Source organism: Lactuca virosa, chromosome 8 (genome assembly GCF_052849685.1).
Source record: "Lactuca virosa cultivar CGN04683 chromosome 8, Lactuca_virosa_CGN04683_v6, whole genome shotgun sequence".
Lineage (NCBI taxonomy): Eukaryota > Viridiplantae > Streptophyta > Magnoliopsida > Asterales > Asteraceae > Lactuca > Lactuca virosa.
Genome location: NC_136433.1, coordinates 83,653,698 through 83,677,439, shown reverse-complemented (window position 1 = coordinate 83,677,439; position 23,742 = coordinate 83,653,698). Strand labels below are relative to the sequence as shown.

At 35.6% G+C, this 23,742-nt stretch overlaps 1 protein-coding gene and 1 long non-coding RNA gene across 2 annotated transcripts; both read right to left on the bottom strand.

Annotated features, from left to right (window-relative positions):
* Positions 1–10,199: 10,199 nt before the first annotated feature.
* On the bottom strand, positions 10,200–11,011 carry LOC145128859 (uncharacterized). Its single transcript, XR_013717144.1, has 2 exons — positions 10,437–11,011; positions 10,200–10,349 (listed from the first exon to the last, which is right to left on the bottom strand). It is a non-coding gene; the product is annotated as an uncharacterized LOC145128859 (long non-coding RNA).
* Positions 11,012–12,556: 1,545 nt separating this feature from the next.
* LOC145130564 (uncharacterized) lies at positions 12,557–15,497 on the bottom strand. The gene is made up of 3 exons (XM_079065342.1): positions 14,397–15,497; positions 13,862–13,983; positions 12,557–13,118 (listed from the first exon to the last, which is right to left on the bottom strand). The coding sequence occupies exons 1-3, from the start codon at positions 15,495–15,497 to the stop codon at positions 12,557–12,559; spliced, it is 1,785 nt and encodes a 594-aa protein (XP_078921468.1).
* Between the last annotated feature and the right edge of the window lie 8,245 nt (positions 15,498–23,742).

The following is a 23,742-nucleotide window of genomic DNA, read 5'->3' as shown; positions in this document are numbered from 1 at the left end:
ATTGATGTGGAAAAAGAAGAAAACATAGAGAACAAGAGTATTCTAGCAGAATGTATTCTGCCAGAATATATAAAGTGTTTCTTAACAATAATATTCTTTCAGAATGTATTAGTGTTTTTGTTAGATTTTGATGTTTTTATTTTTATTTTTTTTAACCATTCTTAGTTTTAATCTTTGAGAATAAATGTAATTCTTAAACCATTATTAATCATTTTTTTTTCAGAATGAATGTAATAATTGTTTAGTCTTATTCTTTACGAATTAATGTAATTAGTGATTCTTAAAAAATAAAATATGTATTCTTTAGAAAATGTTATTCTTGATAATATGTTGTATAATTCTTTAAGCATGTTAATTATAAAAAATATATTGAATGAACCATATTCTACAAGAATAAAATCGAAAATATATTTACTAGTGTATGTTTGACTCTCTGTCATTCAGACAGAATAAAATCGGTTAGTATTAGAAATTATAATACAATTAAATTTGAATTAATTTAAAAAATCCAGATTAAAAAAAAAGGAAATTAATTATCCCTTAAAATCCGGAAATCTCCTTTTTTTAATATAGGTTAATTGACCAAAACACCCTTCTGCTGAAATTTGTGTGATTATATGGTACATGTTACCATATTGTAATATCGTAGACCTTCAGATCATGACCATTGATTTTATTCATCCATTGGTCCAGAATTGTGCTTACGAGCACAAAATAGATGTAAGAAACAAAATAACCTAGCCCTATATATATATATATATATATATATATATATATATATATATATATATATATATATATATATATATATATAATTGTTTTTTTATCTATATTTTAAGAGAAATAATATAGATTATTTATATAATTATTTTTATTTTTTAAAATCAATTATCAAACTTATATGAAATTATATTATTATTATTATTATTTATTTATTTATCTTTGTTTTTGTGGTTTAAAAATCTTTTAATATTTTTGACGTTTTATTTAAATATATTTTTTAATGTTGTTTTTTTTGACGTTTTGTTCGTTTAAATTATATAATGATTTTTTGACATTTTTTTTCGAACAAACAAATTAAAACAATAACCCGAATAACTATCAGTCTTCTATTAAAATTATTTAATATTTGTTTTTTTTCTTTTTCTTTTAACTATATATATATATATATATATATATATATATATATATATATATATATATATATATATATATATATATATATATATATATATATATACAATCGAGAACATTTCTTATTGCGAGAACATTTGAGAACAAATTTGGGCCACACAATTTTCTAAATTAAAATCATCAAATAATACTAATATAAATTAAAAAATAAGGAAAAAAATTAAAAAACCCATTAACCTACACCACTCACCACCCACCACCCAAAGAACACCACCCACCACCACCACCACCACCCGTCACCGCCACCCACCTCCACCACCCATCACCACCATCTACAAAACCACCACCCATCACCACCATCCACAAAAACCACCACCCACCACCATCATCACCACCTGCCACCACCAACCACGACCTCCACCCATCACCACCGACCACCACCACCCATCACTACCACCCGTCACCACCACCCTCACCCACCACCCACCAAAACCACCACCCATCACCACCACCACTACCCACCCACCACCACCACCCACCTCTATTACCCATCGCCACCACCCGCCACAACCACCACCACCACTTACCACCATCACCACTACCACCACCCATCACCACCACACCCAACCACCACCATTATCACCACCCGCCACTGCCAACCTCGGCCACCACCCATCACCACCGACCACCACCACACATCACCACCACCCACCACTACTACCCCCATCAATCACCCAACAAAATCACCACCCATTACCATCACCACCACTCGTCACCAACACACACCACCACCACAACCTATCACCACCCACCACAACCACCATCACCACCACTCGCTACAACCACCCCCACCCACTACTCACCAAGACCACCACTACCTACCATCATCACCACCGACCACCACCACCACCCACCTCTATCACCCATCACCCACCAAGAGCACCATTCACCACCACCACCACCACCACCCACCTACCCACCACCACCACCTATCACCACTGTGACATCCCCATTTTCACTGCCAGAAAAGACCGATTTTGTTTATGCTTTGTTTAAAAATCAGAGTAACATTTTAAATAAAAGTGTTGCGGAATTTGTTCCCAGAAAAACATGATAAATACGTTATCAAAGCATTTCCGAAGAAATGTATTTTTATCCATTTTAAAACATTTGGGATGTCATCGTCAATATAGAAACATAAGCATAAACAGATCTTACATTCATTTACACTAGTGATCTACATCTCTTTTAAAACCCTCAGTGTAAAGTAGCTTCATATCGACACCTGTGATACAAATAAGCTTGAGTGGGTCAGGTTGGGAAACCTGGTGAGTACATAGGGTTTTCAACCCACAATAATATAATTATTATGTTAAACATCAAACAATCTGTTGGGGTACAAAGTTATTCATGTTTGACTTTTGTAAACCCACTTGCATGTGGTGCATTAGCCTTTTGACTCATGAGATAGAGAGTGAGAGAGAGAGACATGTAAACACCTCTATATAAGGTGGGTTCACACCACTTGTAGAGGTATGATTGAGAGGTGTAAAAGTTGAGTGTGTAAGTGTGTGTTATTTATGTAGACTAGATGTAGATCCCTTTTTGTAACACCATACATATTAGAATACATCTCTTAAACACCCAAATCACCATGTTTATTGTGTATTCTTTAATTCTTCATGCCAAACCATGTTCATAAATTCACATCAATTGGTATCAGAGCGGGTCTTCAAAGATCAACGTGATTTTTTGAAGAACGATTCTCGGTTTGGCCAAATTTGTCACAATTAGAGCATTTTTGGTGAGTCTCTCTCTATAATCTCTCTTGATCCTATTGAATCGTGCGTTACGTTTTGAATTTTGATTGATTTGTTTCGTTGAATCTAATCTGTTTTTACCCCATTGGTGATTCAACAAATTTTTTTAAGATCAAGCCCAATCAAAAGTTTTAATTCATTTTATTCATTCAAATCCAAATGTATCGATCTGGTTACTGTTCATTGATTCAAGCCCAACTAAACACATTAAATCTGTTACTATTCATGATCCACTTTTGTGAGCCCAAATCTTATTTCTAATTGATTAATACAATATTTCTATCTGGTTCGTTTCATTCACGAGCATGTACATTCGTTTCTCGGTTTTATCATTAATCTCAGTCGGTGAATCAAATATACAATTCAATTCATGTTGATTTGATTGATTTTGCTTTCTTATAATGAAATGTTGACCTGTTCATGATTTTCTTTTCTTCTTTCTACGATCGAAATCTGTAAAGAATTACAGATGTTCTTCGATTTGAATGAAATTGATTTGGCTTGAGTCATTGAAGCCTAAAATCAAACTCGATTTTGATAATATTTGTTGATTGAATCTTCATCAATGGTGATTTTGTTGAGTTTTGTTGTTCGTATGTGCCAAATGGGTCGTAAGTGAAAGTCAAACAAGAAAAGTCAAAACTTGAGTTCTTGGGAAACGAAGAAGGAGATGATTGTAATGAAGGTCAATTAGTTGAAATCAAGAATTATAATCGATGTGTACTTGTGATTCGAAATCAGTGGTACACCTGGATCGAATATGTATGTGAAGGATGTTGGATTTGTGGTTAGATTGTGGATCCTTTGACTAGAACTGATAACGAAATTAGGTTTAAAGTTGAACTTGATTTCGATGTTAGTTGGTCTGAGTCGATTTAAAAGTTCATTCGATATATACTTGAAGTTGTTAGTATATATGGTTGAAGTCGAATGGTTGAAATCAGATTTGATAGTGAAAACGAAGATTCAATTGGGAAGTTTCGAAAGTTTGGCTTGACGCTGTTGACTAGGTTTGTCGACAATGAAGGGTTGATTTTTGAAGTAACGAAAACTCGACTGGGAAGTGGATTTGGGAAGTCGACTATTTTGGGAATGGTGATTGACGATTCGCTTTGGATGAATGGTAACGAAGTGGTGAAATCAACTTTTTGATGTCGATGTGGGTTTATTGAATTGATATCGATTGACGAACAGGGAAGTTTTTGATATCTATTGTTGATTTGGGAACGAATCAAATAGTCAAAAACTTTGATTTCTGAAAAAGCGAAAGTTGGAGTCGATTGACGAACAGGTTGTGTTGGGAAGCAAAGGACTTCAATTGGGTTGTTTGGTTTTTGATAACGAAGATTTTTGATCGCAAAGATTTTGCCTTACTGTCGAAAATTTGGTTTGATTCACTAACGAAGGTTTCAAGAATTGGGGAAGAAGAAAACGAAAGTTTTGATAACGATGTTGATTGTTAACGAAACGAATTATGCAGAAATTTTCGACATTTCAAGCAAAAAGTTTCGTTAAAATGGAGCTATGGGTTTGGTGATTGAAACTAACGAACAAGAGAAAATTTTCGTTAAAATGGTGCTGAGGATTTCGTACGAAGGGAACGTTACCTGGGAAACAAAATTGGGGAAGAAGAAAGCAAAGTTTCGTAAATGAACCTTAAAGTTTCACTAATTTGGCACTTTTTCGTACGTTCCACAAAATTTCGTATGTTTTGAAGAAGTGTGCAGAATTTCGAATTTGGTCCCTGAAATTTCGACAATTTGGCAGCTTATACCTAACTTCGACAATTGGGGTATTTTTCGAATATTTGGAGGACAAAAGGCAGAACTTTCAAAATCAGTCTCTGGAGTTTCGGAAATTTGGTAGTTTTTGCCTAGTTTCGAAAATGGACTGATTTTCTAAGAAATTGAAGAAAAAGCATTTCACGCCCTGCGGTTTGTGCAAATTGACGCTTTCTACCCAGCTTTAGAAAAGGGGGAGAGTTTTGCATTTTTGGCATTTTTGGGCGCACCAGGTCACTACAGAATTTTGAAATTGACAATTTTTACCCATTTTTGAGAAATTTGTCAAAGGCGGTACGTGAACGAAGCTAAAAATTGAAGATTTTTTGGGTTTTCCGGATTGAAGCACAAATTTTATGCCACATGTTAAGGGGAGTTTTGACACGAAAAATTCTAAATAGAGCACATTCTCTTTCCTTGAAGGTTTTATAATCAAATTTCGATTATAAAAAGGGGGAGAAATTTATATGGAAATTCGAACTTGAATTTTTCATATTACGCGGATTTGAAGACCGAAGTGACCTTGAATTTTTGAAGTACACGAAATGATGCAATTGGAAGTTTGGAAGTGATTTCGTTTCGAAATGGGTTTGGTTTTATTGAAGATTTCCGGGGTGTGTTTTTATGCTCAACTTTTGGGTGATTATTTGGAGTTTGAGAAGCTCTTGATCATTCGTTGATGCTTGGTTCGTATGGTCTCACATCCTAGAGCCCAAATTGAAGAATCATGGAAGAATTGAAGATTTGAAGTTCATTTCGATATGTGTCACCCTTGAGGCTCGGATCGCGTAGTTGCTCGATTTTGGAAGATTTGAAGTGGGTCATCCATTCCTAACTTTTAGGGGGAGAATGTTGGGGTACAGAGTTATTCATGATTGACTGTGTAAATGTTTGACTTTTGTAGACCCGCTTGCATGTGGTGCATTAGCCTTTTAACTCATGAGATAGAGAGTGAGAGAGAGACATGTAAACACCTCTATATAAGGTAGGTTCATACCACTTGTAGAGGTGTGCTTGAGAGGTGCAAAAGTTGAGTGTGTAAGTGTGTGTTATTTATGTAGACTATCCCTTTTTGTAACACCATACATATTCAAATACATCTCTTAAACACCCAAATCACCATGTTCATTGTGTATTCTTTAATTCCGCATGCCAAACCATGTTCATAAATTCACATCACAATCAACCCAATTACCCATCCCCATTATCTTCTTTACTCTTAAGGATCTACTCTAAGAATTAGCTATTCCTCGTTCATTCATTCCTAAGGATCATCTTAAGGAATCGACACAAAATCCATCGTTGCCAGGGTTTACTCAACATGCACTAATTCGCATAGTCGTCAGGGTTTATACAACAGGCACTAAGTCGTATAGTCGCCAGGGTTTATACAACAGGGTACATCTGGTAAACACGCAGTTCAAAACATCTGGTGAACACTTAGTTCAAAACATCTGGCGAACACTTAGTTCAAAACATATTGTGAACACTTAGTTCAAAAATACCTACTGAATACGTAGTTCAAAAACACCTACAAGTTACGAGCCTGTTAGTGTTCCACTGGACTGTCTAGAATAGTCTGTGGTCGTCATCTATACTCCGCTAGATGGCTAGATCATCTTAAACATTGACGCCTCTCATCATTTTATCACACATCAACTATTTCATCTACCCATGTTTTACCCAACATTTTCGTAGATATAAAATACATATACAGTTTAAATAATTTAAAACATGTATAAATCGTTCATCCCTCATAGATATCAAGAACACGGATAATATACACACATAACACGTAATTTATATTAAATACTTCATATCTATGTGTAAGATGAAAGTAACTATGCACTCACCTGATAAGGTGGTGACTCGGTACTCGGATAGCACTTCGTTAATCTTAAAACAATTCCTTTGACAAAACCTAGTATCATTACCACTAGAGTTTAGTCTAATTTTCAACGAAACTAATTAATAGTCTAGCTATTATTACTATTATATAAGCGTTAAACAATACTCTTCACCCACTATGTACAGACATGGGCCAGACATGAAACACCGGAGGGCAGGATCATTTTGACATATAACACTTTTGAATCCAACAACCCAAGCGGCCCTCCAAACCGGATTCCCCGTACCGCGAGTGGTTAATAAGATATTATAACGACACTTATATAACCCATAATAATAGCCCAAATAATTATTATAAGGTCCTAATAACATTACTATATTTAAATAAAAGCTATATTAAGTATAGTATAGGCGTAGCTCACTTACAACGGTTTTTTTTATTAAAAACCGAGCTTCGCTGGAGCAACATTTCCGAGCCGAAAGCTTTTCTTCTCGGAGCCGTCGGGCGCTCCGGGGCTTACTTCTCATGCTAGGGAGGTTCTATAGACTTGGGAGGGTTTAGGGAGGCTAGAGAAAAGTTAGAGAGAGAAAGAAAGGCTTATGGTGTGAAGAAAATATGAAGAGTTCATCTCCTATCTATAGGAGTTTTATCGTAGAGTAGTCCCTAAGTTTCGTCTGTATCTTACGCGTACGAGCTCCGTTTTCTACGTTCTTTATATCCACGCATTGGTATTTACGAGTACTACAACTTTCATTTAGACCCCGTCGGCTAATTCTCATTCTATCTCAGATTTACAAAAACTGTATCGTATTTATCGCGCTCGAAGAGTAGAGACTAAGCTTCGTCCATATCTTTCGCATACAAGCTCCGTTTTTGACGTTATTTATATCCATGCGTTGGTATTTACGAGTAATACAACTTTCATTTAGACCCCGTTGGCTAATTATCATTCTATCTCGGATTTACAAAAAGTAGAGACTAAGCTTCGTCCATATCTTTCGCATACGAGCTCCGTTTTCGTCTGTCTTTTTATCGTTACGCTAATATTAACGAGATCTTCAACTCTCATTTAGGTCGCGTAGGCTAAAAACCGCTCGAACTAAAATTCGAGTTTGGGGTCGTGCACTGCTATGCCAAATCTTAGAAAATTCATAACTTCCTCATACGAAGTCAGATTTGGGCGTTCTTTTTTTGTATGTTCTCGGTTTAACGTATACTACAACTTTCGTGTAGATCACTAAGGCTAAAAAGTATTTTATCAAAAATTCACTTTTTACGATTCCCGGTGTCGTGTCGGTTTTGCCGTAAAACTTCGACGACCATAACTTCTTCGTTATAACTCGAATTTCGGCGTTCTTTATATGTACGGAACCCTTGATACATGTTCTACAACTTGGTTAATATTATTTATTCTAAATAATATTTTGTCTAAAAGTCGTTTTTGACCCCTATTATCTTTAAATTGACTAGCCCGGATCTACGAGCGTTACAACCACCACTCATCTCCACCACTCATCACTACCACTCACCTCCACCACCCACCACCTACTATAACCACCACCCTTACCACAACCCACCACCCCACATGTCACCCCCACCACCACCACCTACTACCTACCACCACCAAACATCACCACACGCCGCCACCACCCATTACCACCACTTGCCATCGCCATCGCCAACCCATCAACACCACCACCACCAACCCACCCACTACTACCCACAACCAATACAAACCAACTATCACCCATGACCACCAGCACCCACCACCACCTACCAACCACCACCACCACCACTCGTCACCATCACCCACCACCCTCCCCCACATTTACCACTCATCACCACCCACCCCACCCACCACCTACCACCACCCACCACCCGCCACCACCATCACCCCCACCACCCGCCACCACTATCACCCCTACTACCCGCTACCACCATTACCCCCACCACCAATCACCACCACCAAATCGTGTCTATATAAATCATATGTGATTAAATACATATAATTACATGCGATTAAATACAAGAGAAAAATTATTGAATCGAAATAGCAAAAATAAATCTTGCCCAAATAATGATATGTGATTGGATTTGACACGATTTGATTTTTCCATATAAATCATATGTGTTTAGATACATATAATCACATGTGATTAGATGTATTTAATCACATATGATTAAAGTTGACAAAGAACAATTATTGAATCGAGAACAAGATAATGAATCTTGTCCACATAAATCATATGTGATTCAATATCTAATCACATATGATTTATATGGACAAAATTCATTTTCAAGTTTTCAATTCAATAAATTTTCTTATGTATTTAATCACAAGTGATTATATGTATCTAATCATATATGATTTATATATACAAAAACGAGTTAATCTTGTCCATACAAATCATATGTGATTAGATACATATAATAACATACGATTAAATATACGAGAATAACTATTGAATCGAGAACACAAAAATGAATATTGTCCATATAAATCATATATGATTAGATACATATAATCATATGTGATTATATGTATTTAATCACATATGATTAATGTGGACAAAGAACAACTATTGAAGCAAGAACGCAAAAATGAATATTGTCCACATAAATCATATGTGATTAGATACATATAATCACATGTGATTATATGTATTTTCTAATATATGATTTATATTGACAATATTCATTTTCACTTTTTCGATTTAATAGTTGGTCTCGTGTATTTAATCACATATGATTTATGTAAACAAGATTTATTTTCATGTTATCGGTTCAGAAGTTTTCATCATATACTTAATCACATGTGAAACTTGTCCACATAAACCATATGTGATTAGATACATATAATCACATGTGATTATATGTATTTAATCATATATGATTTATTTGGAAAACATTCACTTTTTCGTTTTCGATTCAATAGTTGGTTTCGTGTATATAATCATATATGATTTATAAAAAACATATTTGTATTTTGGTTTTTGATTCAATAGTTGTTCGCGTTTATATAATCACACATGATTATATGTATCAAATCACATATGATTTATATAGACAATATTCTTTTTTGTCCCTATAAATGATATGTGATTGGATTTATATAATCATATGTGATTATATAAACCGAATGAATCATTTGTTGACCAAATTAAAAACATTCTTACAAAAATTCATAACATATTAAATGTTACATCGCAATGTAAAAATATATCTCATCACATTATATTCTTTACTTTAATTCAAAACTAATTAGCTTAAAAAACTAGTTTCAATTCTTATTCACCATTTAATTGAAAAAAATACAAATCATCGGACATATAAGACATTACACAACAATAAATTATGACGGTGAAATGACCCTAATTCCCATATTAAATTGTTCTTTCTTAGTCTTTTTACTTTTTTTTTTTTTAACCGGCAAATCTAATATACTCCTAAGCTAATAACACCTATTCCACCTAAGTTCACGACGATACTTGAACCCTCGACCTCAAAAAGGGAGGGTACCACCTGATACCGTTGGGCTACACGCCCTTTCTTAGTCTTTTTACTTTCAATTATCATTTTAATTAGTTTTACTATATCAAAACTGACATAACGTAATTTACAAAAAATGTAGTTTAAATATATGTAATTAATTACAAGCTTTATTAGTACAGAAAACCTTGGTTTTTGACAATCAACTGTATGTGATACCGAAGCCATAAATGTCACCGTCCAAAGAAGCCAATAACATGGATTCAGCATCACCAACTACATTTCATGGAAACGAAGATATTTATACACCACATTAAAGCAAAATCAGAAGAAGGCATGAAGCAAACACGAAGGAAAGCAAACCAGATCTAAGTCTATGTTGACGGTAACAATGGAAAGAAAAAGTAGATCGGGAAACCTCTAATGTCGCGGCGGCAGGTGGCCGGTGAAACGAGATCTAGAACCAAATTGAGAGAAGGTCGAAGATGAAAGCGTGTTTCTTAGTGAGCTGTTGTCGAAGGTCGGAGGTCGGAAGGCTCTAATTCGAGATCAGGAAAGCCGATCTTGTGGCCGGTGAAACAAGATCAGTAAATGAGATCTTATAATCGATGAAACAAGATCTGAAAACGCGATCTTATGGCCAGTGAAATGAGATCCGATGATAGTTTAGGAAGAGGTGGAGCGGATGAGGTGTTTTTCGGCGGTAGGAGGCAGAAGGAGGAGGCGAACAAGTAGATTCGTAGACTAGAGAGTGAAGATGCGGTCGGAAGGCGGTTCCAACGACGTTACAGTGGCTCCGAAGGCGGTCCGGTAATCATTAGGGTGGTTCAGATTTCAGACTTACCTGACGAGTGAGAGAGATCTAGAGAGAGAAAGAGAGACAAAGAGTGTAAGATATGTTTATTAAACATTTAGACATTTAAAAACTAGTGGTTAAGAATTGTTCTCATTTGTTCTCAAAATAAACACATATATATATATATATATATATATATATATATATATATATATATATATATATATATATATATATATATATATATGTTTACTTTGTTTTTTTTCAGAAATAGTTATACGGAAAAATATAATTATTTAGGCAATAAATGAAGAAGCACTGACATATAAATGAATGATGTAAATGAAAAACACATAAAATCATAAAACACATATGTGAACATAAACGAACATATAATATGATAATATAATAAAAGAAATTGAATATAAATTAATTAAACTAACGAACATAAATGAACGTAAACGAACGTTCACGAACATAAATGAACGAAGGAGACCATTGTTCATGTTTTTTTGTTTAACTAAACGAATGATAATTTTTGTTCATGTTTGTCCATTTATTAAATAAACAAACATAAATGAACTTTCCGCCGAATAGTTTACAAACGGTTCACCGAACGTTCAGTTCGTTTACATCCTTATATATAAGTGAATGATGTAAAGAAAAAACACATAAAAAACAATATTAAATAATTATATTGGACGAATAAAATGTCAAAAAAAAACATTAAAAAATATATTTAAATAAAACATACAAAATCTTAAAAGATTTTTAAACCACAAAACAAAGATAAATCTTAAAATTTGCTTAGGAGCGTAGAATTAGATCGTCGAATCCGAAGACCTGTGGTTATCGTTCCCTTTATATATCTTAAAATTCGCTTGACCGCCTCCCAATGAATATTTGTAGGTTTGGAAAGGTATTGGCACACCTTGTTTACAGGGAATGATATATCTGGTCGTGTCAATGTTAGATACTGAAGACCTCCAACCAAACTACGATATTTAAAAGCGTCATCTTCATTAAGAATTTGACCATGATCTCGAGTCAGTTTCTCTATGACAGACATTGGGGTTGAGACGCTCTTACAATTCTTCATATTAGCACGATGAAGTAAATATAATGCATACTTATGTTGCATCGAGGTGATTCCCCCTGAATTATGAACAACTTCAATCCCCAAGAAATAATTTAACCGACCAAGATCTTTAATCGGAAAGGAAGAAGATAAAGCACGAATCAACTTATCAACCACCTGTGGAGAAGAACCCGCAATGACAATGTCATCCACATAGACCATCATATAAATTGTAATATCTCCATGATGAAATAAGAAAAGGGAAGTGTCAGCTTTGGAAGAATGAAAGCCAAGTTGATGCAATTTATCACTTAACCGAGAGAACCAAGCACGAGGATATTGTTTTAGACCATAAATTTCCCTCCTTAATTTGCACACATATTTAGGTCGTTAAAAATCTTCAAAACCTGGGGGTTGCTGCATATATACTTCTTCATTTAATAAGCCATGGAGAAAAGCATTACTAACATCAATCTGTCGAATATGCCAACCTTTAGAATCTGCCAATGAGAGAATTAAACGAACAGTGGCAGGTTTCACAATAGGACTAAAGGTGTCCTGATAATTAATACCATATTGTTGAGTAACACCGTGAGCCACTAGTTGTGCCTAATGTTTATCAATAGTACCATTTGGATGTTGTTTGAGCTTGAAAATCCATTTACAACCCACCACATTAACACCAGGTGGCCAAGGGACAAGAATCCAGGTGTAGTTTTCCTTAAGTGCAGCGAATTTAGCCTCCATTGCTTTCCTCCATGATGGATCAGAGAGAGCAAGCCGATGCAAAGTAGGAACCGTGAAAAAGGCTCGTCGATTTGGATCATAGGGGACAGTCCCGTCAGTAAACTTGCGAGGGAAAGATTTTCCTGCACGACCACGAGCAGTGATGGTGGAAGGAGGTGGGGGAGGTATGCTTGGTGAGGCTTCGTTGACAGAAGAGGATGGAACATCACTGCTAACAGTGGTAGTCGCGGTTTCGGTGGTGGTGACAGGTGTGGATCCAACTTCGCTAGTGACTGTGGTTGTGACATCAACAGGAGTGGTGGGACTATCGTCATGATCCGATGCAAAAGTCACATGTGTTGGTTGCTGTGGAGAATTGGAAACACCATTGGTAGAGGTGAAGAACATAGGAACAGGTGCTAATGGTGCTGTAGCTGCATAAGAACTGTTAGATAATAACATACATAAGTCATAACTTCTCAGATGGTCATTTACAATTGTCGGTTTAGATTGGGGAAATGACACAACTGTGGAAGTAAGAGATGGTGTGGTGGAGGTGGATGAAGTTGCAAATGGGAATCGATATTCATCAAAAATTAAATCTCGTGATATATAGACGCGTCCAGTACTTCTATCTAAGCATTTGTACCCTTTATGTATTGAGCTGTAACCAAGAAAAACACACAATTTCGACCGAAATTCAAGTTTATGAGAGTTGTACTTGTGAAGACTTGTCCAACAAGCACAACCAAAAATTCGCAAAAAGGAGTAATCGGGTTGTATTTTGAGAAGATGTGTGACGGGTGTTGAGTTATTTATAGTACGACTGGGCATACGATTTATGAGATAACAAGCAGTTAAGAAAGCTTCATCCCAAAATCCAAGGGGAAGAGAGGAGTGAGCAAGTAAACCTAAACCAATTTCAACAATATGGCGATGTTTTCATTCAGCCATTCCATTTTGTTGTGATGTATGAGGACATGACACGTGATGGGAGATTCCTATACGTTGGAAATAGTGGTGGAGTTTGTGGTATTCGCCTCCCCAGTCGGATTGAACAATGTAAATTTTTGCATTTAGAAGACGTTCAACATGGTTTTGAAAGTTATAAAAAATTTGTTCAACATCAGATTCATTTTTGATGAGATAGATCCATGTATAACGACTATAATCATCCAAAAAACTAACATAATATCTAAAACCACCACTAGATACTTTAGTTGTCCCCAAACATCAGTGTGAACAAGTTTAAGTGGAGAAGAATCAACATGAATAGAATTATTATAAGAAAGTTGATGACTCTTAGCACACTGACACACATCACAAACAAAAAGTTTATCATCAAAAGAACAACCTAACTTATTTGTCTTTAAAATAGACTTAACAACTGATGAACTGGGATGGCCAAGACGTTGATGTCATTGAGATGGCGACACTTTAACACTAGACGCAACAAGCCGAGAAGTACTGGAGGGAGGACGACTGAGCGGCACCAGATAAAGTCCTCATTTGCTTTTACCGAATAAAAGAGTTTTCTTCGTGGTTTTTTTCGTAACAAAGAAAGCATCAGTGTGAATTTCAATGAATACATTATTATCATAAACAAACTTATGAGCGGAAAGAAGATGCTTGTTAATTTTAGGGACATGTAAAATGTTTTTAAGAGCAAGGGATTTGCCTAAACTGGAAATTTTTGAATGACCAATGTGAGAAATGTGCAAACCTGTTCCATTGGCCACTTGGACTTGATCTTTGCCATGATATTGCTCTTGGACGGAGAGCCGACAAGATCGCTAGTGAGATGGTCTGTAGCTCCAGTATCTATGTACCAGTTTGTGTCATTGTTGTAACCTCCTCCTGTAATAGCACTATTACCCCCACGGTATTCCTCAGCCTGATATGCATGATTAAATCTATTACGGCAATTTAAAGTTGTGTGACCGAGAATCCTACACACTTGACATTGTGGGCCACCATTGTTCCTGCAACGGCCACGACCACGACTGCGGCTGCCACCTCCACCATGATAGTTGTTTCGGTGGTTATTATGGGGAGCATTGTTGATGTTCCGACGGGGGTTTTGTGAATCCTGACAACTCACACTGTTGGCTGAGGATGTGAATTCTGTCACGTTGTTAATTGCACTATCTTGTGTTTCATGGGCAACTAGATAAGAGTAAAACTCAGGCAAGGTTACCTCATGTTGGTTGCTTAAAACGGTGACAGCAGTGAATAAATCATCGTGACCTGGCCCCAAACCTGCTAAAATATAGTTGATTACCTCTTCATCAGCCATTGGATAACCAATATTAGCCATGGTATCCACAAAACTATTCATCTTCTGATAATATTCTGATGCACTCATGTCTCCTTTTTTTGTAGTTGAAAGTTGTGTGCGTATCTGGATTGGATTCCCTCTGTGTTGAGCAGCAAACATTGTATGGAGAGAGGTCCATAATTGCTTGGATGTATTTGTGCATCGGGTAAGCTGGGGAAGCACATCTTCTGTCATAGAGGACAAAAGACCACCGAGGATGGCCTGATCTTGAACAGCCCACGCATCACACTCAGGGTTAGGGTTTTCCCTAGTATCTGCACATGTTCCAGTGGTTAGCTTGGCAAGTGGTGACCGCTTTGTGCCATCAAGATAACCAAAGAGTTGTACACCTCGTAGGATGGGAACAACTTGTGCCTTCCAAAGCAGAAAATTGGTTCTGGTTAGCTTAAGGGAGATGGCGGTAGCGATCTTAGAAGAGTTGATGGTGGAAGACATAGTAATGGCGTATCTGGAAGAAGACCAGAAAACCGGAGAAGGTGATAACATTGGAACCCTAGGATGGGCTCTAATACCAAGTTGAAGATTGTATTAGGCGTAACAGATCCCATTGGGATTCATTCTATTATATATATATATATATATATATATATATATATATATATATATATATATATATATATATATAGGAACAAGAATACATAGATAAAGATAACAATAGATCCTAATATCTTGGATCTTATCTACAAAAAAGATATGTTAAACAAGTTATCCTAATCTATTTTAGTTGCCCTGTTTACAGTGCCTACCTCCCGATCCAAACCAGTGCATTACTTTGGATATTTTAAGTTGTGTAGCCCAAGCACGGGTCGTGCTTCTTGCCAGAACCCTTATTTGCTGCCAAGTCTGCTATATAAATACTAGATATCCTCTCAATTGAACCCTAGACGACCAGAGACAAAAAGAAACCCTTTTTCCGACGATTTTTGGTGATTTTTCTCCGTTTCCATCAATTTTTGAAGATCTAGAGACTATCGACAGTCTCTTTCTATTAGTTTAGTAAGATTTAATCGTATGCTTTCTAGTTTTATCAGTTTTCATTAGATTTTAGCCATGTCTGCCTAGAACCCTAGATTTCAGTTCTTCAAGATTAGTACTTTTTTTATGTAATCAATCATTACACTTGGTTTTTGATTTGTGATTGTATCTAGTAATTTCAGTTTTGCACTTAATGAATGTTTGATTTTGATTCTTTTTAGTTTGATCACATAATTTAGGATTAAATCACTCTACTTAATCTCGTTAATGGAATCCGTAATTGTTCTAATCAACTAGTAATAAGTAACAAGTATCAGATTGGTTCCGTGTTGGGATTTAACTTTGATATAAACTGAAATTTCATATTTTTATGCTTCCGAGCTTGTGAGAAGTATTTTACACAGATCATAATGTTATTTTTTTAATTTAATTAAGAGTTTGTTTAAGTAAGTTAGTAAAAAGTTTGGGTTAACTGAAGAGCTTGTTTTGGTTAATTTAACTAAGTAAAAGAGAACTTACTAAAGCTTGTTAGTAGTTTTCAGTACCAGCTTAGATAGAACACATTTTGAATAACTCGGTCAATGTTGATTGCATGATTAGCAAAGTCACAGCAGAACTGAATTCACTTTTTATTATTGAATTTTTTTCACTTTATTTCACTGCAATTTCTAAATTTAATTAATAATCAAAATCCCCCTTTTTATATTTATTTGTTTTTGACTAGTATGTGCCATATGCAAATAAACAATAACCATTATGATTGTGTCCCTGAGGATTTGACCTGCTTCCTTGTGTTATCCTTTAGTGCATTCGAGCAGTGGAATTTTATTTGCATAAGACGTCCACAACAATATCTTATCAAGCACCTACAACCCATCGACACCACCATCCAGCCACCACCACCACCAAACACCCATCACCAAAATCTACAACCCACCACCACCACCCATTATGACCCACCACCTCCACCATCACTACTACCGACCACCCAACATCACTGCCACAACCCACAACCCACCACCATCCTGATGGGTTTTAAGCATAAGAACAATCCTATGTGCTCATACAAACCCTAATGCTTGGATCTAGGTTTCTCTATTGTACATGCAATGAATCCAAGACTTACAAACCCTAGATCTATCAAATAAGAACTGAAATAAGGGTTTAGTAATTACCTTTGATTATTATATAGCAATAACAATCAATCCTTGCTTTGATTGGCTTCAGAAAGCTTAGTGCCTCAAGTGTTGCACCTCTAATGGAGTCACAAACACCACTAAGCAACTTGGATGAAGAGGGAGGAGAGAGGAGGCACCAAAAATGGCTGGAAACCCTAGAGGAACTCTTGTTTTCATTTTTGGGGCTTAAGGGTCCTTTATATACATGTAGGCTATTAGGGTTTACAACTAGGAAGCCCTAATATGGCTGCTTAAGCCCTAAGCAGCCCATGGACCCCTTCTGGAACATGCCTTGGACGATTTCTAATGAGCTTCCCCTTAGAATTCGTCCAACCTATTATTCCAAGGTGATCCATAGCCCAATTATATAATTATCTTATAGGTTCACAACAAACCCCTTAAGTTTAATTAATCTCTTTTAGCCACAAAATTAATTCTTAATTAATTCTTGACTAATATCAATTAAACATTATGATTTCTCCTTTAATATATTATTCTTATAATATATTAATAAATCATAATTAAACCTCTCTCTCCTTAATTCATCCTACATATTGCTATGGTGAAGGCAACCCAAAAGGACCATGCTCATAATCGGGTCAAGTATATACCCAAATAGTTATGGACTTAGACACTAATCCAACACATCCACCATCTACCAACCACCACCCACTACCCACTCATCACTCTCCACCACCACCTATGTGACATCCCCATTTTCATGGTCAGAAAAGACCGATTTCATTTATGCTTTATAAAAATCAGAGTATCTCTTTTAATAAAAATGTTGCGGAATTTGTTCCCAGAAAAACATGATAAATATATTATCAAAGCATTTCCAAAGAATTGTATTTTTATTCATTTTAAAACATTTGGGATGTCATCGTCAATACAGAAACATAAGCATAAACATAACTTACATTCATTTACACTAGTGATCTATGTCTCTTTTAAATCTCTCAGTGTAAAGTAGCTTCATATCGTCACCTGTGATACAAATAAGCTTGAGTGGGTCAGGTTGGGAAACCTGGTGAGTACATAGGGGTTTCAACCCACAATAATATAATTATTATGTTTAATCATCAAACAATTAACCCAATTACCCATCCCCAATATCTTCTTTATTCTTCCGGGTCTACCCTAAGAATTATTTATCCTACATTCCTTCAATCTAAAGTCCATTGCTTCCACGATTTATACGACATGCACTAAGTCCATAGCTGCCATAGTTGCTAAAGTTCATTCATCGGGTACTAAATCCATAGCTACCAGTGTTTATCTAATAGGTACTAAGTCCATAGCTACCAACGTTTATCTAACAGGTACTAAGTCCATAGCTACCAACGTTTATCCAATAGGCACAAAGTCCATAGCTGCCGATTTTATTTATTAGGCACTAAGTCTATAGCTGCCAATGTTCACTCATATCATCTTTCATCTCTCATCATTCATCTACCCATGTTTTACCCAACATATTCGTAGATATAAAGTACATATATAGTTTAAATTATTTAAACATGTATAAAATCGTTCATCCAACATAGATAGCAAGTATACAGGTTATATGCACACATAGCACGTAATTTATATAAAATACTTCATATCTATGTGTAAGATGAAAGTAACTATGCACTCACTTGTTAAAGTGATGATTCCAAACTCGGGCAGCGCTTCGCTTTTAACGATTCTATTTTCCTTCGACGAAACCTAGCATTATTATCGCTAATTTTTAGTCTAATCTTTATTGCGACTAATTATTAGTCTAGATTCATCATTAACTCAAAGTTTACTTCATGATCTATCAAGTAAGGAACAATCAGGTAGGATCATATCGGAGGTAGGGTCCGTTTGGTATACGGAGTATACTGTTTGGAAATCCCATTTTAAACACCTCACTAAATCACAGCCTAGACATCATCCCCATAAGTAGATCAATCAGTATAACGAGTTTGAATCATTGATAAATTTTATTTATAGGTTCATAATAACAATACTATATTTATATATAAGCTATATTTAAAGTATGGTAGGCGTATCTCACTTACAGCGGGTTTTTATTAAAAACCGGGCTTCGCTGGAGCAGCGTTTCCGAGCCGAAAAGCTCTTTTTCTCGGAGCCGACGGGAGCTCCGGGGCTTCCTTCTCGTGCTAGGGAGTTACCCTTGGCTTTGGGGGGGGGGGGGGTTGGGGGGTTTGGGGGGTTAGAGAGAGAGAGAGAGTATAGAGAGAGAAAGAGAGGGTAAAAGGTGTGAGGAATGAGCTTCCCCCGGCCCTCTATTTATAGGCTGTCTGTGGCGAATTCGCATCGTGCAACTTCAACTCACGTCGTGAACTTGCGTAGGCTCCAAGGCTTCGCCTGGTGCTGACACGTGGCGCCGAGCACATTAGGTAAAACAACCAATCTTTGAAAATTCATAACTTTCGCATACGAACTCCGTTTTTGACGTTCTTTATATCCACGCATAGGTAAAGACAAGATCTACAACTTTCCTTTTGACTCCATCGGTTAATTCTCAACCGATTTTAAATTTAACAGTATGAGAAAATTATACTGTTAAATGGCTGCATAAAATTCATAACTTCTACGTACGGACTCCGTTTTTGTCTGTGTTTTTATCGTTGAGCTCCTATTAATGAGATCTTCAACTCTCATTTAGGTCACGTTGGCCAAAAACCGCTCGATCTAAAATTCGGGTTTCGGGCTGTGCACTGCTAAGCCAAATCTTAGAAAAATCATAACTTCCTCATACGAAGTCAGATTTGGGCGTTCTTTTTATGCACGCTCTCGGTTTAACGTATACTACGAATTTTGTTTAGATTGCTAAGGCTAAAAATTCCTTTATCAAAAATTTACTATTTACGTCGTGCAGTGCTGTGCCGGTTTTATCGCGAAACTTCGACGGGCCATAACTTCTTCGTTGTAACTCGGATTTCGGCGTTCTTTATATGTACGGAACCCTTGTAACATATACTACAACTTGGTTAAGATTAATCCTTCTAAATAATATTCCATCAAAAACTCATTTTTGATGCTTATTGTCTCTAAAATGAATAGCCCGAATCTGCGGGGGTTACAACCTATCACCCACCTCTAACCACCACCTATCACCAAAACCACCACCACCCGAGTCCCACCACCACTACCGACTACCCACCACCCACCCACTATCCCTATCATCCCCATTACCCACCCCTATCCACCCCACCACCCACTACCACCTCCCAACACCACCACTACCCCCATGCACCATCCATCTACCACCCCTAATACTACCGACTACCTACCACCCACCACCACATCCACCATCCAACCATCACCCCTACCACCACCCCTACCACCACCCACTTCCATTCATCATCACCACCTCCCACCCACCACCACCACCACCCACTACCCACCCATACCCCACCACCCATACCCCACCACCCACAACCACCACCCTCTTCATCCATTATTGGACATCACCACCACCCACCACCACCACTATTCACCATCTACCATCCAATACTCATCACCTCCACCACCACCACTACCGACTACCCACCACCAACCACCAACACCGGAATTGAAAAATTTGCACTTTTTAAAAAAAATTGAAAAATACTTTTTTTTTTTTTAAATTTGAAAATTTGGTTAATTATGTAATTTTTTAGACATTTCTATAAATATTTCCAATAACACAAAAAATTAAACATTAAATGATATTGGTATGATTACGATCATGCCCTTAATGAATTAGTTTTGATCTAACGCTCCACTTTTTAGTTCTCGGGTTCTCGGGAAACTATGAGTTCTCAACCGATCTCACCCATATATATATATATATATATATATATATATATATATATATATATATATATATATATATATATATATATATATATATATATATATATAGGGGTGAGATCGGTTGAGAACTCATAGTTTCCCGATAACTAAAAGTTGAGTGTTAGATCAAAACTAATTCATTGAGGGCATGATCGTAATCATACCAATATCATTTAATGTTTAATTTTTTGTGTTATTGGAAATATTAATAGAAATGTCTAAAAAATTACATAATTAATCAAATTTTCATATTTTTTTAAAAAAAGTATTTTTCAATTTTTTTTTTAAAAAAAGTGCAAAATTTTCAAATTTTCAGATTTTTTTAAAACAAGTATTTTTTGAATCACATGTGAATTAAATGTGATTTACATGTGAATCACATGTAATTCATATGTGATTTACATGTGAATCACATGTAATTACAATGTTGAACTTTTTATAAATTTAGATAAGTAAAAAAGAAACAACCATAGTTGTCCAAATTTAAGTGTTGAACTCATTAAGCCCATTAAGTAAAAAAGAAAACTGCCCATGAGTTGTATTAAGAAAGAAAATAGAGATCAAAGATTCAAATATACTTTCAAAGTTATAAACCAATTTTAAATAAGATATTAGAAGCCAAGAGAATACAACATGACTCACCATAAAATAAAGGTAAAAAAAATCGATGAACAATCCATGCCTAGAAACAGAGACTAACCTCATGAACATATTTATTCCTATCCATGTTAAGTAACTCATGGCACGTGGCACCAGATCTCCATTCGTGAATAACATGAGCAATCTAGAAAAAAAAAACAAGACAAATTCAAAACAACAGATTTGCAATAGGAATATATAATAATGTATGAAGTATGAACCTGGTCGATTATTCTATCCAGAATGAGCAACTCGCAGGTTTCTGTTGGAGGAAAGTTGAAGTTTTTGAGAGCTTTATACTTCATAAGACAATTCCAAACTGCTGCAGCAATAATTCATACGGGTTGTTTTATTGACAATTCCACATTATGTATCAAGAAAAAAATCCATGCTTATTGTTTTACAGATTTAAGAAACTATTAGGTGGAAGAACTCGGTGATGAATTTGATGCAATAAGAAGCACTGGTTTTCTTTGTGCAGCAACTATCAAAAACCTTGAATAGGTAGATTAGATTTAAGTAAACACACAAAAAAAAGATTCTTTTACTTATTTGGAAAACTGAATTACCTAAATACCAATTTTATAGTTCAAACCATTTAAGCTATTCAGATTGGTTAATGTGGGTAACTGGATTTGGATTGGGATATCCAACAATTTCACTAATTAGTTCATGTAAGAAACAAAAGCAATTTCTATGCTATCATTCAAAAACTTCATATTATTTCATTAAAAAATACAGTCCAGTCAAATAAAACAGGAAAACAGGCGTTTAAGATATGCAGGTGCAACAATGATGATGATCGAATAAAACACATAAGAATCGATGGTGATTCCTATTCAGAAGCTGTTAGATAGCACAATTAGCATTGAAAAAACAAATTCCTACACGAAAATAATATAATTGCTACTAAATCACCTTAATAACCAATCAAACTCAAATATAGTATAACTAAAACAGAAAACCTATTCTTATTAATCCAGAAGTAGCATCAAAATCCGGCAAAACAGTGCACAGATGACGAAGAACGGGAATTATACATAAACAGAGAATCACTAGTTGTGTGTAAAGAGAAAATTGCAAATAGATTTGAGCAACATCGATTAATCTAGAATTAGAAATACTTGTTATGCATGAATCGATCGGAGCATAATGGAATCATGACTGCGATTATTTGAAAGATCAAACAAGAATATCATTGATTGTAGTTGACTTGTTTAAATTAATAAGAGATTTTTCAAACGAATCGACCATTTATAAACGCAACCAAGAACAAAGCTTCGTCGATCTAGTTCACTGCGTTAATATTACAGATCGGTTGATTCTTAGATTCGTATGAGATCCTCGCCAAATCGAAGTGATCGTTAGTCTGTGCGTCGATTTGATCCTCAATATGGTAGTATTTTTGGCGGAAATCGAAGGTGGAGAGATCGCCACGGGGAGAGATTCATCGGAAGGAGGCAGATGAAGAAGTGGGGAGGCTGTTGTGAAGAACTTGAGAGATAAGAGAGGAAGGGAAAAAAAGACGTGTTTTTGTGTGTGAGAGTGTGGGTTTCTTTAGTTTATTAAATTGATTATTATGAATGATATTTTTAATTCCTAATATGCCCTTGTGATTATTTATAAAATGTCTAAGATACCATTTAAACAAGTGATAATTACAATTACGCCACAATCAATCTAAGCCATTAAAAATTTTAGTCGAACGTTCCACTTTTAGTTCTCGGGTTCTCGGGAAACTATAGGTTCTCAAATGATCCTTCCTATATATATATATATATATATATATATATATATATATATATATATATATATATATATATATATATATATATATATATATATATATATATATACGGACAAGATTCGTTTTCACGTGTACTTAGTGAAATGTGATTATATGTATTTAATCAATATGATTTATGCGATCAAATGCCCATTGATGCGGTGCAAAAGTACCTACTTAGTTTTAAATTTATAACCTAACAAACTCTTACTAACTATGCACCTATAGGCAGTATACCTATTCAGATTATAGTGTAGCTCAGGTAAGTCGGGTGTCGATCACAGAGAACATAATTCAATTAATTAAATTAACTACTTCTAATTAA

Coding starts and splice junctions, on each gene's coding strand:
- LOC145130564 (XM_079065342.1), bottom strand. CDS start 15,497: ATGTTATCACCTTCTCCGGTTTTCTGGTCTTCTTCCAGATACGCCATT. Junction 13,984..14,396: donor CCAAGTGGCCAATGGAACAG/GTTTGCACATTT, acceptor GATGTGTGTCAG/TGTGCTAAGAGTCATCAACT. Junction 13,119..13,861: donor GTGGTGGTTTTAGATATTAT/GTTAGTTTTTTG, acceptor ATTATCTAACAG/TTCTTATGCAGCTACAGCAC.